General features: G+C 38.7%; 3 protein-coding genes across 5 annotated transcripts; all 3 read left to right on the top strand.

Annotated features, from left to right (window-relative positions):
* Positions 1 to 1,724: 1,724 nt before the first annotated feature.
* On the top strand, positions 1,725 to 8,692 carry fam133b (family with sequence similarity 133 member B). Of its 2 annotated transcripts, none has more exons than XM_041054126.1 (11): positions 1,725 to 1,878; positions 2,627 to 2,724; positions 4,260 to 4,338; positions 4,569 to 4,688; positions 4,774 to 4,806; positions 5,018 to 5,089; positions 5,766 to 5,864; positions 6,023 to 6,064; positions 6,177 to 6,269; positions 7,553 to 7,603; positions 7,826 to 8,692. In XM_041054126.1, exons 1-11 carry the CDS (start codon positions 1,855 to 1,857, stop codon positions 7,919 to 7,921), a joined length of 807 nt encoding a protein of 268 aa, XP_040910060.1. In that variant the 5' UTR covers positions 1,725 to 1,854; the 3' UTR covers positions 7,922 to 8,692. The 2 variants fall into 2 exon arrangements, with proteins under 2 accessions (XP_040910060.1, XP_040910061.1); XM_041054127.1 differs by having other exon boundaries at positions 6,026 to 6,064; positions 7,826 to 8,690.
* Positions 8,693 to 9,522: 830 nt separating this feature from the next.
* On the top strand, positions 9,523 to 11,796 carry LOC121192385 (progranulin-like). Its single transcript, XM_041054064.1, has 6 exons — positions 9,523 to 9,622; positions 9,952 to 10,101; positions 10,234 to 10,536; positions 10,621 to 10,794; positions 11,048 to 11,191; positions 11,519 to 11,796. The coding sequence occupies exons 2-6, from the start codon at positions 9,952 to 9,954 to the stop codon at positions 11,660 to 11,662; spliced, it is 915 nt and encodes a 304-aa protein (XP_040909998.1). The 5' UTR covers positions 9,523 to 9,622; the 3' UTR covers positions 11,663 to 11,796.
* Positions 11,797 to 11,934: 138 nt separating this feature from the next.
* Positions 11,935 to 16,864, top strand: LOC121192384 (zinc finger protein sens-like). 2 transcript variants are annotated; one of them, XM_041054063.1, is made up of 7 exons: positions 11,935 to 12,547; positions 14,046 to 14,141; positions 14,312 to 14,464; positions 15,125 to 15,250; positions 15,422 to 15,454; positions 15,703 to 15,879; positions 15,977 to 16,864. In XM_041054063.1, exons 1-7 carry the CDS (start codon positions 12,358 to 12,360, stop codon positions 16,639 to 16,641), a joined length of 1,440 nt encoding a protein of 479 aa, XP_040909997.1. In that variant the 5' UTR covers positions 11,935 to 12,357; the 3' UTR covers positions 16,642 to 16,864. The 2 variants fall into 2 exon arrangements, with proteins under 2 accessions (XP_040909997.1, XP_040909995.1); XM_041054061.1 differs by having other exon boundaries at positions 14,043 to 14,141; positions 15,977 to 16,863.
* Positions 16,865 to 17,058: the final 194 nt, after the last annotated feature.

The following is a 17,058-nucleotide window of genomic DNA, read 5'->3' as shown; positions in this document are numbered from 1 at the left end:
ATATAATGTTCTTACACCAATTACACCAACTCTTTAGCTGATTATAGAATTTGTGTAAGAATAGTTTGACAATGTAAGGAATGTATAAAGGATAGCCATTGGTACTGTACAGTATGTAGTGCTAAGTACAAGCTGTAATGATAGAAAACTTTTGATGCGCGCATTGTCAGCCCATAGATATGTCGTAAAAAAGGATAGACGTAGAGTAGCGAGGGTCAGAGGAATGTTGTATGGCAAGAGTATTTTGTCTATTGAAAATTTTGGGTGGGTTCTGTGGGTGCTTGTTGAATTTCATTTACTTTGGATTGAGAGTGACTACGAATTTTACAGTGGTTTTTATAATGAAATGCACAAATATTTTGTGTACAGTTTTTTGGTTTATTTTACAGTTTATCCTGTTTTATTCAAGTTCAGTTTTTACCAGCAAGGAAAAAGCAAGTTATGCAGAGTTGTATTTTTGTATGTCGTAGTTCTTGCAGAACAGTAACATATTTTAACACTGGTTTACGTTTTCTTAACAGGTAGTGCTGCTAGCACACACACACAGACACCTTCTCTAACTTTCTCAGGTTCTTGTCATGGACATCCAAACCTTTTGGGCACAGTTTGCACATCCTCGGGCTACTAACTGACCACATCACAACTCCTTCAGGTTTTTCTTTCAAACTGCTCCACGATCATATCATTGATCATAATCTACTGTCATTCCTGTTTATCAAATATATGTTACTGTAGTCATTACTGTCTGAAGATAACTGCCTGTATGAACTGTTTTTGCCAGCAACCTTTAATTGTTAGATGGCGAACATGATGTAGATCCATTTATAATTGTCCGCTTGACTAAGCACTGTGTGAATTTTCTATTTGATAAAGACTCATATCTGGTCAATGGTGCATACAATGCAATGAAAGCTCCACATACTTTAGGCATAGAAGTTTACAATTAAAATAATGACTGCTTTAGTCTCATTACACTTGACACAATCACTGTAAGCTTTTCTTATGAGTTAATCAGTTTGTAATACATTTCAATCTAATAACATAAAACTGAAATCCACTGTTCACCTTTGAGACCTTGTCACTGTTTTGAAACCAACGTAGTAGCTTGATCCATCATATAAACTCACAGCACACATTGTTTCCTGTGTCACATTTGTTTTTAACATATTAAATGGAGACTAGGAACACCACAATCATGGCATTATACTTATGTATGAATGCAGGCATTGGTGTCTTATTATTGTGTTGCACCAGTTGAATAAAAAGCAGCTTTTTACGAATGTTGTCATTTATAAATGTGATTGATCAATTAATTGTTCCAGTGAATTTGTTTTTGGAATGAGTGAACATTAGATGCCACACAGTTTGTTATAATACTTGCATTCTGCCACACAGCTTTCTGGTTCAATTTCATAAAAGTAAATAATCATAATCATAATAATAATAATAACAATGATGATGATGATAAATGATTTTTTTTTTTTTTAAACAATAAGGTGATCATTACGATCAGTCTGTTTCACAATGAATAACCTGGCTTGTGAGCCATAAATCGGAAAAGGTCCACTGCACACACTGAGTTCCAATAAATTAAGAGACCGGGCTGCTGCAAATGAATCTTAAGAAGACGACGTAGAAAATTGTAATTGTCTCCAAAAGATGGCAGTAACACGATTGGGACGCTAGCTGCCGCAGAACTTAAAAGAAGGAGACGAAGAAGAAGCGGGAGTAGCCGAAGAAGAACGACGAGCGTAGTTTCCATTAACGCAGCCTTATGTGGCTAGGTCAATGTTAGCAAGGTAACACTAATGGTTGTTCTCTCTGCTGGATAGTTCTTCTCATTGCTAATTCGACATGGGCAAGAGAGACAATCGAGTGGTGAGTTATGTTGCACGAATAGCGTGAAATTGATACACTGTTGATATGCGGTTACATTTGGTAAGCGAGCTAGGCTAAACTCAAACAACAACAACGCTAGTACAGCAGCTAGCCATGGCTAGCGAAAGTGTACCAATGCCGTGTATCCTGATGGTAGGCCTCCTAGACAGTGGTCATTTATGCCACGCACTAACACGCATCATCTCCTTTGGAAACACAGCCCAGTGTTTTTCGATTGATGGACCATTGTGTGGGTTTTAACCTCTTGGTGCATGTTATAGCTAACGTTAAAATGCGAGCTTCAAGCTCACTCTGCACTGCTGGAGCTGCGCAGGCAGCGAATGCTAGCTTTAGCTCACAGATATTGTGGGCAATGTTTTGACTGGTGTAGCGCAGTGTTTGTCGATGCTTTCGATGCTATATACAGCCGTGAACACTAGCAGTGTACTAAATATCAAGAGGCAAGTGACAAGTCAAATAAATGTTAGCTTGTCGTTTGCTTTAATATTAGCCCAGTGTTTGTAGTCAACGTTAGCAGTGCGCTATGTTAGTTATCGTAATAAGGCTAATAACAAAGACAGATAAGGGGGATCACCGTTAGTTACAGCAACCCTGCTTTAAGTCCCGTCTGTTGCAAGGATCAGTTTTTGTTGAAACTGTTTTAGAGATGTTTTGATCCAGTATTTATACATATGTCTGAACTTCCCTTAGAAGTGTGTAAAATACCTTCCTCTGTTTGGTGTGTCAGGCTTATATTAACCCCATTGCTGCTGCAAGGGCCAGGGGCCCGGTACAGAACTCTGGACCAACCATACAGGATTATTTAAGCAGACCTCGACCAACATGGTGAGTAAAGGCCAGACCTTCCCAGTGGCATACACTGACATAAATATTTGCTCTTTGGTAACAAAAGATAAAATACGAGCGACTCTCTCACAGAAGCATCCTCCTGTTACCTGCCTCTTTTCCATTCTCTCTGTTATCACAGTTAGATGTAACCCTTTAAAACACTGGTTGAGAACAGGTGCAGGTTTCTAGAACCCGATCTCATTTAAGATAAAGAAATAAACAGTTAAAGAGAAAGTAAAACTAACCATGTCTAATTGGTGTAGGTTGTACTTGTTGAATTCGTGGGCTCTGTAATGCTGTGGGTGTGTTTTATTCAGAAAGATAAGTAATTTGGTATGTTTACAAGTCTGAGCCTGTGCTGAGGAACTTATCAAGAAAATAACTCTGTAATTAGTAGAAGGACATGTGATGATTGTTACAACAGACAAAATGGTTTTCAGCTTTCTGACTGAAATAATGTTTTATTGCTTCACATATATGAAGGTTTTCTGATCTCTGATGTAGTAACACAGCATAGTAGACTTCAAGGTGCTTAATGCATCCTTACAGTTTTCCTACTTAGAGAATTTGAGTGACACTGGCTTTTTCTGATTCAGCATCATAGCAGAAAAATGTGAACTGGGTGCTCTCACAAGAAGAATGAGGCGCTGCCTACGAAGAATGAGAGCAGAGACCCCCAGTGCACTGGTTACAAATTATGCAGATTAAACTGCCAACATTACCATCTGATCCCTCTATGTGTTTATCTGTGTCTATTGATCTTCAAATGAAACTTATCTGCTCTTAAAAAAAGCACTGTCCATAAATAAGTTTACTTTCTGCAAATAAAGATCTTCCGTTTTCTTACAGGAAAATAAAGTGTTGTTTGTCACAGGAACAGAGTGTTTTGAAATTATATGGATACATTTGCACAGTTTGCTGGGCTTTTCCTTGCTGACCTTCTCCCCACTGCAATGGGTGCTTCAAATCTTGTAAAATGTCATATCTGATATAGTTCTGATAACTAGGATATCCTCAATGACATTAACTACAGCATTAGCCACAAGGGGGCACATTTAGTTCATTATTATTAGTTCACACGCCTCTGTCAGTAGAAAAGTTTCCTGTGCATTATGTGAAGACCAAAATGTTTCAGTGCAATATTAAGAAGTAAAGGGGACATAAAGTACCATGTCTGGTACCAAAGTATTAGATAAAGGGCTTTAATGATTTGTAGTCTATTATAACAGAAACAATTTGGAAAATAGAATAATTTTCATTCATTGAAATCAACAAACCCAAATCTCTTGAATACTTGCAATGAATAGAATTATAGAGTCATGTTTAATATGACTGAAATTTGTTTTGCTGAGAACGTGATGGATCAGATTTAAACATCACATAGGAGGAGAGTTGAAAGCCAAAGCAGCAGCCAGTGAAATATTGAAATGAAGATCTTCTTTCGGGTTGGTTAGACACAATCCTCCCAAACCTCTGCTGACATATTTTGCATAATAACCTCTATTACAACTGATTGATTGTCTTTTCTTTAGGGAAGAGCTAAAGGAGCAGTTAGAAAAGAAGAAGAAGGGCTCTCGAGCCCTGGCTGACTTTGAGGATAAGATGAACGAGGTATGTTTGTATCACATAAATGTGACGTACTGATCTATGAATGATCACCGTCTTTCCTCTCATTATTTTCAGTCTCAACAATGAATGTCTAAAGTTTACACGTACGATGCTCCTTTAACTTCCCTAAAAAAACTGTTCTTCATACTTGGGTAAAGGTGTAGCTGCGTATGGGGAATAATTGGCAAAATAATAGATTCATACTTTTTTAAATTTACTTTTTTTTTTTTCAGAGATGGAAGAAAGAACTGGCAAAAAACCGAGAGAAGTTGTTAGGTGGAAGTGACAAGGACAAAGAGAAAGACAAAAAGACAACAGACAAGGAAAAAGAAGAGAAGAAAGAGAAAAAGGAGGTATGGTATATCTTTATCAGACATTTGAATGGCCTCAACTCTTCAAACTCATCTTTACTCACTTTGGTTTTTTATTTGTGTTTAGAAAAAGAAGAAAGAGAAGAAGAAGTTCAGCAGGGTGAGGAGAGACCTCTAGTATTTTGATGGCCAGCTGTGTACCACAGTACTGCCACACAAACGCACTCACACACACACACACACACACGCACACACATAGCTTGCTCTCTGAGATGGTCTCTCATTGAGTCCTGTAAATACCATGATCCAGTTTCAAACAAGCAAATAACCTCAAGTCTAATGAACCCTGCTTTCATTGTGTTTTGGTCAAGCATTCTTCATCTTCCTCCTCTTCATCGAGTTCTGATTCCTCCAGCAGCTCCTCCTCAGAGTCTGAAGACGAGGTAAGTCTTAGCGAAATTTAGGGTGTGATCGTGAAGTTAATTTTGAAAATCATTTAAGAAAGGAAAAAACATTTTATGACCCCCGCACACTTCACCCCAAACCAGAGAGACTGTGATCTAAATTGTGGGGATGTCCTGATCAAGTTTTGCCTTTAATTCCAGTCTGAATTTTTCAAATTGTACATTTTCAAACATTTAAATTGGATTGTATTGAGTCCTTAAGTATTCTGTGTAATACCTATGGAGAAAGGTATGTCCAACTTTTGCATAAAAAAAGGTTTAGATGGAACGTGTGGAGCCTCTTTTTCATCCCCAGCATGATCACAGTACTGAACCTTATACAGTTTTAAGCCCACAGCTGAACAGCTTAGATTTAGAGGCAAAGACCCAAAGTTGCTCTGGTTCGATGGTGCACAGCACTGATTGATTGAATTAAACTTTTGGCCGCTCTGCTGTTCCAATGTTTTAATGAAGAGCAGTGAGGTGTTGGTGATAGCTGGCATATCTGGAGCAAACGGGTTGATATTTAACAACAGATTAGAAATAATTCAGACTTTATACAGCTCCAAGTGATCAATTTAAGAAGGCAGATCTGTTCTTCTTGCAGCTTCACAAGATTGCCTTACATGTGATGCAGCACAGCAGTGTTTGATTCCACCTCTATTTTTGTGTACAGGATGAGAAGAAGAGCGTTAAGAAAAAACGGAAGAGAAAGAAGTTGTCAGCCAGGAGAGCATCAGACAGCTCAGAGGAAGAATCAGATTCTGAAAGCAAGGTTTTTCTTTCTTTTACCAGCATGGTTGGCTTCCCTTGTTTGTGTGCACTTGAGTAGAAAGAGGTTGTGGTAGTAAAAATGTGCAGTTAAGCAACTGTAATTCAAAGACTTAAGTGCTTTTCAAATCCAGTGTATAATCTAAATGTTTTTTCCCCAAGAAGAAAAAGAAAAGAATCAAGGAAGAAGGGGACAAAGAAAAGGTAATTTTCACTTATTTAGTATCTCACTGTTTGATGATAATAAATTTGATGGCCTTTGACCTTTCAGATATTAGTTATTGCATTTCTTGTTGCAAATCTTGTGTCCACTCAGGATGACAAGAGCCGCAGACGGAAAAGGAAGGTTGAGCGAAGTTGTAAAGACTCCTCTTTGGAGTCCTCTGTGGACTCTGACGGGGAAGATGTAGTAAGTGTTATTCATATGTGGTTGTTGAAGGTGAAATAGACGTAGCTGATGGGACAGTTTTTGATTAAAACACTGGACAGGAAAGTTAAGTTTCTCTGCCTGCCTCTGTAAATGTTTGTTTATTACAAATACTCCAGATGCTCCACTTGTAATGAATAAATCAGTTAATACAAAATCCCCTCCACAAATAGGAAGTCACTAATTATACCATCATCTGCTATCTCCTTCTTGGTTCCTCTTTTACGTCTTTGTTCCCCTTTAAATTCAAATTTGGGGGTGTTAGGGGTGCGGGTTAGCTTAATTACCACAGAATTTTAGTCAGCAGTGTCCTTCTTCAAATATGTAGTCAAAGAGAACATTAGACATTTCTTAGCTTAGATTTGCTCAACAGCACACTTGATATTTTAATTGTTTTGGTCTTAAAGAAAAACCCAGTCAAGCATTTCTATGGTAAACATAACCATACTTGATCTTCCCGGTTATTATGAGACCGCGGTCACAGATTGACCTCTGGTTGTCAGTGTTACACGAGACAGCTGTCACAATTGTATTTCTATACACCAACATTGACTTGCACTCAGCTACATTATGCCATTACCAAAGTGCAGTTTCAGTTTTATTTCTCACCATACTCTTACTCGCTCTCTCGCTTGTCCAGAAGTTCTGTGGCTCTTCAGGGGGAGTTGCTTGAAATGACCCCCAAATGTCATCAATGTCAAATCAGTTTTTCCCTCCCAAGCCCATCATGCATTTTATCTGCCATCACCTCACGTTAGCCAAGCACTGAAAATGTATAATGTAAATATAGCTAGTGATAACACAAAAACACTGCGTTTCAGCCTGACTTCTACGTGTCAGTACGAGGACATTGCATCTTTTTTCAACAAAATGGAGATTTTTGATTCAGTTTTAACGTCTTTTTTTTCAAGAATGTTATGAAGATTTTTTTTGTAATATCATTTTGTCTCATCAGCATTTTTTGGAAAAACAGATTGCTGATGTTTTTGAAAGCAGAAAGTTTGCCAGAACAACTTACCATACACTGGGCATGCTAACCAGTTTTGCTCAACAGTTTGGAAGAAAACCGTTTGGTCCAGAAACAGATTACCATATGAGTTTGGTGTAGAAATCTGTTGAAAACCTAACGGTCTCTGCTCTTGCAGACGCTTGTAGAAATGCCATTGTTGAGAAATAATGTTAAATTAAACGGCTGTTTTTAAATGTGGGTTTAACCCAATACTTCCCTATTTCCGTGTTCTCATTTCAACTTTTCCCACCCTTAGGCTGAAGCCAAGAAGAAAAAGAGAAGTAGCGAAGAAAAGGAGAAAATCACAGTGAGCAATTCACTTAAGTCCCTTTTACACAGTTACAGTGCAGAAATAGCATTTCCTGCCCTGCAATATGCAGCAATATGTATTTATGTGTCTACTCTGCCTGAAATTCACTAATACAAAAACGCAAGTGTATAGTTAGACCCAATAATAAACCCATATGAACGATTTGTGCTAAAGAAAAGACACATCACTTGCTAAATGTAAACTGTTTTGCGTTCTCAGGACAAATCCAAGAAGAAGAGGAAAAAGAAGCACAAGAAACACGGCAGAAAAAAGAAAAAGAAGGCAGCATCTCAGTCAGACTCAGAGCTCGACTAACAACCGTAGCTTTACGGTTCTCTCGGGCCTCCTGACAGTTCACTGGTAGTGTTTTTTTGTTGGTTTTTTTGCCTTTGACCACCAAAAACTTCTCCCATCCAGCTTCGGTCATCGCACCTGATCAAGGAGACCTACAGACTTGTAATGCTGGGGTGAAAATGAGGGAGGCACCCATCCCTCTGAGTGGCAACTACCGATACATATCTTTTGTTGTCTTTTTTTCACCATGCTTTTTGTAGACGATTGTTCTTTGAGTTACAGTCAACGACAGGACAGTGAATTCCACATCTTTCTTTTTTTGCCCCCCAATCTCGAAGATTTCTGTGTGACCGGCACTCGCTCTCGCCTTCAGTATGCTGGCCCTTTAGGAGTTACTCCCTCTGCTTCATACCTGCCATCTTGCATTTCTAGTTGCTAGATGAGGCTGATATGCTAGTGCCTGTGTCATGCATGTAAACCTGACCACCTGATGTCTCGCCAGCCTCATATTGAAGTTGGACTTGTGATAAGAAATGTGAGCTGCACAGTCAACATTTATACAAGGGATACTTGTTAAGTTAGATTAATTGTTACACTGCAGTGTAAATGTATAAACAATGGGAATTCATGAATAAAGTATTGTTTTAGCCTTTATTGCTGTTACTTGCTATAGTGAGACCTTGTGTTTTGGTGTGTGTGTGTGTACAAATCACACATTTATGTGGTCCAACTCCCCTTATCCACTCTTATCTGTTTTTACTGCTACTTTGCCCTGATTTTATATCAAACCGTGACAAAACTATCATTGTCTTGTTTTCTTAAAATGTAAACTGAGGATAACAGTACTGTAACGAACACAGCAGGTGTGCTGTAAACCTCACCTGGCTACTCCGTTTTGTTTTCACACTGTACTATCGAAATTTAGGTTGCAGCATATCACACTAAAATTAAGTCATGAGACTAAACACAAATAATGTGAAAGGCACATTATTTTAAACCTAGGAGAGGTTCATAGACCCAGTTGCATTGTTTAAAGGACATCAACCAGTACTGTTTTTGACTAACCAAGTACTGTATGTTAGTCAAAAATACTTAAGTTAATTATAGCTCTTTGGTGGTGGAAAAACAATACTTAAACATCTTAAATGTTTTGCAACTTAAATTTGTGTTTGAAACTTAAGAAATTTAAAATATATATAATACACTACGTAAATGATTTTAATGTAAATTAACTACTTATAAAGTTATGAAGTCTATTGTTTCCATCTTACCTGTACCATTATGGATTTAAGTCATTTTAAAACAAAGTTTGGAAACATTCAGCCAACTTTCAAAATAAAATTCCACTCCTAGTATCATCAATCTTTTTGAATGAGGCTTTACAGGCTGGTCTTGTGATTCCAACAGTGCAATGATACCAAAGGTTAACATGAGCTTGTAAATGTTTTCATGTTTAATCTTTGACATGAATGCTTGTGGTGGGGGTGTGTGCAGCCAGATAAAATGATTACTTAAATCCTTCTTTAACTAGCTTCAGAAAGCTAGACTGTCCTGTTCTGACAGTCACACGACGCTGGGCGTGGTATGTTCAAGTTTAACTTCCAGATTTTATTCAGTGGGAGGGTCTAACCTGCCATATAAAGAGCAGTGTGTCTGTTGTTCAGCTCAGGGAAAGAGTGAGTCGCATGACAGGAAGCTGTTGAATCACTTCACTGGCTGAAGGTAAGAAATCAAATAATATAAACCAAATTAAAATCAATCTGCAAGTTCTTTCCTGATATAAGTGCCACTTGTGCCTTATACTTACTGCTTATTACTGTTCAGTGAGGCAGTTCTAGGAAACAGGAAGCTTTTAGTTCAAGCTTAAATGAAACTGAAAGTTACAAGCACCACAGGTGAACAAAGTTTAAGGCAATAATTTACACTTAAGTCACATAATCTGACTGAAGAACTGAATAGAATCCACAGTTTTCAAGGAGATTTTTTTTTCTTGTGAAATTGCACATAACACATCACATTTAACTGAATCAAATAAATCTTTTGTTCTGCAGATGCTCAGGAGCACTCTGTGGCTGTTTATGGGGGTGTGTGTGTGGGGCTTTGCGTCCTGCTCCATCACATGTCCTGATGGGAGTGTCTGCTCTGATTACGCCACCTGCTGTTTGACTAAGCATGGATATAGCTGCTGTCCATATCCAAATGTAAGTCAGATGAATCTAAGTTTAATTAAGTAACTTCACGTGTCGTTGTTAATACTGACATTTTGTTCTGGAAAACTGGTGCCAATAATTCTTACTAATTCTCTGCCTGTCTGTATTCTCATGTGTCTCCAGGCTGTGTGCTGCACTGACCTGGCCCACTGCTGCCCTTCAGGTTTTCGTTGTAACCTGATCACCCAGATGTGTGAGAAAGAAGACCAGCTGTGGATAAAAACACCCATGGTGAAGAAGGAGGGTGCAGAGGAACCAAGCCCTTCTATTTTATCTCTATCTCCCTTTCAGGAGCTCAAAAACAATCATGTCCCAGACCAAAAAAAGAGTTCAATTGTTCACTGTGACTACTATTACACTTGTCCAACTGGCACTACCTGCTGCAGACACCCAAAAGGAGCCTGGTTCTGTTGCCCATACTCTCCTGTAAGTTGATCTACTTACACTGTCTGTTTGAGGAGTGTCTTTTTTATTTTGTATTGATTATTGTATAAAATGTGTGGCTTGTAGGGCAGGTGCTGTCTGGATGGCTTCCACTGTTGTCCATATGGCTATGACTGTGACCTCACATATACGTACTGCGTGAGGGGAGGCCTGAGATACCCTTTCAACCCCAAACAAGCTCTGTCATCAGTCCCTGCCTCTCTTATTTCACCTTCGAAAGACAAAGCCAGCTTTCAGGAGGTAGGACACATCAGACTATATGTACCTTTCTATATGTAGCGTATCCTGGGATTATTTCTCTGAATGTTCATCCATTGAGAGAAAGTTTTAAAGATCCTGAAAACCTATTTGCTCGATTAGATTCTCAGCTATGGCGTTGTTTTAATTGTCGTTTTTGTTATCTCTTATCAATGCTTTTATATAGCCAAAGAAACATATTTCCACTATTTATTTATTTAGACCATAGAGTATGATAGTTGTATATACATTTCAGATACCTATGACAGCTCTAGCAGAGGCCAGTGCTGGCACCCCCAAGGCTGGAGTCATTCGCTGTGATTCGGAGTTTTACTGCTCACCAGGGACAAGTTGCTGCAAGGGACCCAAAGGCCAGTGGAACTGCTGTCCCTACCCACTGGTATGGATTGTGCATTTGCGCAACTGTTAAAATTTTTTTAGTTTTGACCTGAGGTAGGTTATCAAATATTAAAGACGGCATGAAACCATTGCACAGTGATCTGATGGTTAATGGTTTGGTGAAAGTGCTCAGGGAAATGGGAATACAGAGGCTTTAAAGCACAAAAACATAAAAAAAAACTTCATCTTCAGTCTTCTTTTAATGCTGTGTCTGTCTGATACTAGTGAAGTTTCAGTGTGTCCTGAAATGTACAGGCTTATCACTGTTTAATGCAGTCATTTACTGGTCAGTATCTTGTTCTAACACCAAGACTTGCACTGATTTCAGGGCCAGTGTTGCAAAGATGGTCTGCATTGCTGTCAGTATGGATATACCTGCGACCCCTCCTACGCATCGTGCAGAAGGATGTACTCTCAGGTCCCCTCAGGAACACAGGAACACGCCAAAACAGACCGAGGACGTGTTGTTTAAGTACACAGTGACAGTGTTTTCATCACTTTGGTACATTACTTTGATACACATTGACTCTAACAATACTTTGCCGCTTTGTGAAAAAACAAACAAAAAAAAAAACAACAAACAAACCAAAAAATAGAAACTGGCCAGTTTTAGAATTACTCTCAATAGACAATTTAATTGATCCCTTATCTGCCCATGAGATTGTTTCTCTTATTCATTCTGTTTGCATGAATGTTACTGTTTGATTATCACAATTAAGCATTAATGTTATTTCTTATCACAGTATATTTATAACCGATTTCCTGCAGCGAGATCCACATTATTTTATTAAATCCAGAGATGCAGGGATGCAGTAAATCAGGTGAAGATGCTTAATATGGATTTTTTTTCCCTTCATACAGCCAACTAAGGGTGAACTTTAAATCAATTTATGATATTTTCTTGTAAAGCCGAAAATTGCACTTTTAAATAATAATTAAAAAAAAACATGTATTCGTGAGTGAAATGTTTTTCACGTACTCTGATGTCTAAAATGCGGTCTTAACCTGACTTTAGCACATCGCCATGATAAAAACTAAACGCATCACAGAGCTTTTACTTTGAAAGCAACAAACGGAAACTTCATTTTTATTCCGACTGACTCACTTCCACTTGTCCCCCCATGTACACCGTTCCGGCTGAAGGTGGAGTGTGTTAATGGTGGAAAGATGAGCCAAATCGAAGAGCTTAAAGTGTTTGTCTCCGAGCGGCTGCAAGCTGCTGCTTCAGAAATATTAGGCGCTATTGAAAAAACAATAACGGATTACGAGGAGCAGGCTTCCCGTTTGAAGGACGAAAACGACCGTCACCGCTCTCTGCTGGACATTATCCTCAAATCCAAGTTACCGCAGGCAGGAGGTTGGTCCGTCCGCATCAAAACTCTACCACCTCTTATGTTTAGTCCGCTTTCTGGTTTAACGTTAGCTAACTAGCTATAACTGGTGAAGTGTTGGAAGCTTTAAAGAAAAAAAAACCCACTACAATTCTAAGTTATAATGTTATGCTAGTGTACATTTAGTCTACATCAGTGGATATGTGTTAGCTAGCTAATTCACAACTTTGTATAGGAGAAGCAAACAGCACAGGTGGTATTTGTTGGTGATTATACTGGATCTTGTTAGGTTACTGTAACAGCTGCTAATATCGTAAAATAAATCCAGTACCCATAAAATACATCAAGGCAATGCCATTGTTTTGGTATTCATAACGTAGTTGGTATTCATAGTAGACCAGCAAGACAGTGACTGTTGCTAGTCTTGGTCTAGGTAAAACAATGAGGTAATTGTAACCATGGCAGCTGCTTTCAAGTGTCAAATGACAGTAGAACAAGAACTGCATATCTACAGACAGAAGTGGTTTTACTGTGTGAATGGGAATATGGGAATGTGCCACTGACTCAACTGCAGCATACCAAAAAAAAAACAAAACCCTTGAATCACAACTCAGTTTTGGCGCTGAATAACAAATGAAGTCTCTCCCTCTCTTTTTGATTTCACCTCGGCACCCCTTTGATGCCATTTAAAATGTATGGTCACATACAAATTGTGAGTTCATTACCTGTAGTGTGATGAAGGAAAAGCAGAGTGCAGTTTTTAGAAGGCCCAGCTGTGGACAGTTCGTGTCTCACCCGATGCCTCAACTAATCACCAATGTTTGTCAAGCTACTTACTTCAGTTAGCTTAGTCACTCTATTAAATGGGTAAATGTCATTGAAAAGACAACGTAGAACCCTGAAAATGTAGAAATATATATGATGTCTCACCTTTCAGTGGGCCTTTTTCACAGAAGACATTTTGACATTTCACAGTAGTAATATTCCATTTAGCTGCTTTAGTTTCAAGGTCCTGGTATTGTGTCACACTGTCATGGCTTCCTGGGTTATTAGTAACACCTGGGCTTCCACTATGACAAGTCCAAAATTACTTTTAACATTTTTAGTATCCAGGCAAAAATGTGCTATACCATTCATTATAAGTAACACTGGATACGTTGAGTGCATGTTTTCCCCGTGTCAGAAAGGACAATAGTTACCATGTTCAAAGCAGTGCTTTCAACTCTGGCAGCTGCTGGCATGGCATATTGGCATGTCACCCACAGCAGTGTGTCACAGAGGGGTGGCAGCTGCCAGCCGCATTCAGTAGCCAGTTGACAAGCCAAGACCATGTCCATGTCTTTGTATCATGGTCACTATCACTAGTTCACCGGTGTCAGCACCAACGTTGATAATGCCAATAGTGGCTGATGTTCCTCTGTTTTCTGCTGCACAATGGTTTTGCTCATCAGGAGGAAAACATGCTTTAATTTGGAATGATGCCAAGTTCAAACCTCTTTTGTTCTGCTCTTTTATCTGCAGCAGGTCATGCCATCAAAAATACTTCTGCTGCTGCCAGCACAGGTGCATCAGATTCAGGTTCTACATGCAAAGCCAGAGAAACTTCCTGCCATTCCAGTGGTAAGACTTGCATCTAAGATTTAACACAGGATGATTGTGAAATTGCCTCCTCCAACATGGACAGCAGTAACCACCATTAATCACTCTAGAGGGATGTGCTAAGTCAGCCATTTCATTATAAAAGCATGATACTGTTGACTTCATCTTCACTAAATAAATTTGTTTTCCAGATTTGCAGTGTGTCTTCACCTCACGCACCGACTTCTTAAAGTTTGCAGCCAATGACAACTGTCCCTACTGCCTCAAGAGAATCCAGGCCTCTGAGACACATTTGATGAGAAGGCATTATTTGTTTGCGGTTCATTTTACTGAGAATGGCACTGGTAAGTTTTATTAGCATCAAAATCAAAACATTGATCTGAGCCTCTAAGCACACAATAATGGATTAAAATTGTTTACCAGAGAGGCTTGTTTTCACTTTTGTCTTGTTTAGTTTCACTGTGGGGACTTTATAAATAATATTTGAACATGAGGGCAGCGTTTTATTGCATCCTGTTGGATGCAGTGGCTGGCTTAAAAAAGCAGGACAACTTAAAGGACCATGCTGATGCATGTTTAACCCAAAAATATGTATACTTAATATCACTTTCAGACGATATCCAAAACATACTATAGCTTTTTAGATTGACAAATGTCTTTTCTTTCTAGGTCACTGGTTTCAGTCCATGTTTTTCAGGTTGATGTGTTTAATTGCTGTTTATGTTCTGGGTTTGATTTTTTTCTGGAAAAAAAAGGCATTAATACCATACTTTTCCCTCTTAAATCTCAGATGGTGTAGCCACATTACTCTGGAAACTTTTCAAAACCAAACATTTCAAAAATAAAAGGGACATACGTGTATTATGATAAATTACCTTAGTTAATCAAGATTAAAGTATGCTGACTGATTTTCATTACATGGAAATGTTCTAAAACAGTGTTGTGTGTCTAAAGCCATGTAAGGTGTTTGCTTGTATTTAGGTGGCTATCTTTTCTCTTTTCAGAAAAATTTGTGGTACCGTGTATGTGCAAAGACAGAATCCAGGGAAGAAGTCACTGGCACTGCCCATATTGCAAAAAGATAATTTATCGGAAATGTAACTTTGAGGGGCACATATCGAAACAACATGGTATGTACAATTTCTTGGCATTCTCATGACTTTTGTGTTGTTTTACCATCATTTTTGTTTTGTTGTAAATGCATGTTTGTAGTTCTGCTTTAAGTAACTGCTGTGTAATTGCCACCACTAATATTATTTCCATTGACTAATTGATGGTATTTGTGTCTTTTTACTTTACAGGTTATGCAATACTGCAGCAAAGTCAAGATACAGGTTAGTTAACTACATGTCCCGTGTGCCTTGATTGTTCACATTACCCGCATTTTTTGGATGTGTGGAAGCATAAAATCAGTTTAAACCATTCTACTCCTTTATTTAAAAATAAAATGTGTATTTTACAGTGAAAATCTATAAAAACAAAAGCAATTACTAAGATCAAATTATTGCTTTGACATAGTATTAACTACAAGAAACACAGTCTGTGAATATAAAAAATACATTGCTTCGTTCTTCCCTCCCAGACATCGATCATCCATCTGTCTCTGTCTTTGAGGAGGAGGTCCCCCTGAGTCCTGAACCCTGGTGTCAGCAGGAGCTTGGTAGTCTGGACCAGGAGGACCAAGAGGCCTCACAGGTGCTTCAAGTCAAAGAAGAAGAGGGAGAGGAAATGTGGAGCCAAGATCTGGCAGAAGAGCATGGTAAACTGAACTTCACCTTCACTGCAATTAGTTAGCAACCCATGTAAAAGCTGGTGTTGCAAATAACTGAGTATTTTCTTTTTACCTTGATCTTCAGTGAGTCATCCAGAGCAACAACGGATCAAAGGTGAGCTGATACAAAAAGGTAACAGTCAAGTGGGAGAACAAAGTTCGGGGGCAGATCATGCTCAAAGCTCTGCTTTTAGCATCTCGTGTATGGACAGTTTTATCCAGGATATTGGTGAAATTAACCGTGTGCAAAGCAGCAAGGGGCGTCCTCCTCCAAATTATTCAAATCGACGTCTGGAAACTCAGCCTGATAGTGGAGTTGGCGAAATATGGCAGCCAGCTGGGGACTCTAAGCACACCTCCGGAGGCAGTGCAAAGGTATTCAGTTCAAAGAAGAAAAAGCATGTGCAAAGAGCTTTACCCCCCATGAGTTTAAGTTTAAAGAGATCTACCCAGTTTTCTGCCAGTCAGAATCCCACAGGTCCTCATTGTTGTAAAGCGTGTGGAAAGATTTTCCATTACATGTACACACTGAGGACACACGCGCAAACACACACAGTGGACAAAATCTCTATTTGCGGAATCTGTGGAAAACATCTGGAGTCTACAGAGAGTTTAATCCACCACCTGCAAAGCCACACAAAGAGAAACAAATGTGGAATATGTGGAAAACAATTTTCAAGTAATTCCCGGCTGAAACGGCATAGGAGATTTCACAGGCCAAAGGGTCTAAATGTCATGGCATCAGCTTAAAAACCACAGATGGGCAAAATCCTACAGATGTCATAAATGCATTAAAACCTGCTGTGATTATTGGAATCTCATCTACCACAGTAGAATTTACTAAGTGGGAGATGCCAATCCAGTGTTGTACTAAGGGGAGAAATGACTGTCATAGTGTGGGGCAGTGTGTTAATATTTATTTATCATTTTATTCATATCATACAATTTGGTAGACTTACAATAAAAAAACACAACTTTAAAATCTTTAAAATTTCTTCCTTTTGTGTATTTTTTCATAAAGTAGCAGTTTATGTAAAAGGGTTTTAGGTGGATACAATTACATTTGTTTTATTTTTTTAAAAAAGTGTGTACTTCCAATGTGATACTTTCAAGTGAATCCCTTTTCTGGGTAATCCCTTTAAGAACAACTGCAGTGTGAGTTACGGG

The sequence above is a fragment of the Toxotes jaculatrix genome, chromosome 13 (assembly GCF_017976425.1).
Source record: "Toxotes jaculatrix isolate fToxJac2 chromosome 13, fToxJac2.pri, whole genome shotgun sequence".
In the NCBI taxonomy this organism is placed as follows: domain Eukaryota; kingdom Metazoa; phylum Chordata; class Actinopteri; family Toxotidae; genus Toxotes; species Toxotes jaculatrix.
The sequence above is the reverse complement of the archived record's forward strand: the minus strand, read 5'-3'. Positions and strand labels throughout refer to the sequence as shown.

Excerpts from the sequence above, each read along its gene's own strand:
- LOC121192385 (XM_041054064.1), top strand. The coding sequence starts at position 9,952 with ATGCTCAGGAGCACTCTGTGGCTGTTTATGGGGGTGTGTGTGTGGGGC. Across the intron at positions 10,795-11,047 it reads ACAAAGCCAGCTTTCAGGAG|ATACCTATGACAGCTCTAGC; the intron begins GTAGGACACATC and ends TATACATTTCAG. Across the intron at positions 11,192-11,518 it reads ACTGCTGTCCCTACCCACTG|GGCCAGTGTTGCAAAGATGG; the intron begins GTATGGATTGTG and ends CACTGATTTCAG.
- LOC121192384 (XM_041054061.1), top strand. The coding sequence starts at position 12,358 with ATGAGCCAAATCGAAGAGCTTAAAGTGTTTGTCTCCGAGCGGCTGCAA. Across the intron at positions 14,142-14,311 it reads AACTTCCTGCCATTCCAGTG|ATTTGCAGTGTGTCTTCACC; the intron begins GTAAGACTTGCA and ends TTTGTTTTCCAG. Across the intron at positions 15,251-15,421 it reads GCACATATCGAAACAACATG|GTTATGCAATACTGCAGCAA; the intron begins GTATGTACAATT and ends TTTACTTTACAG.
- fam133b (XM_041054126.1), top strand. The coding sequence starts at position 1,855 with ATGGGCAAGAGAGACAATCGAGTG. Across the intron at positions 4,339-4,568 it reads TTGAGGATAAGATGAACGAG|AGATGGAAGAAAGAACTGGC; the intron begins GTATGTTTGTAT and ends TTTTTTTTTCAG. Across the intron at positions 4,689-4,773 it reads AGAAGAAAGAGAAAAAGGAG|AAAAAGAAGAAAGAGAAGAA; the intron begins GTATGGTATATC and ends ATTTGTGTTTAG.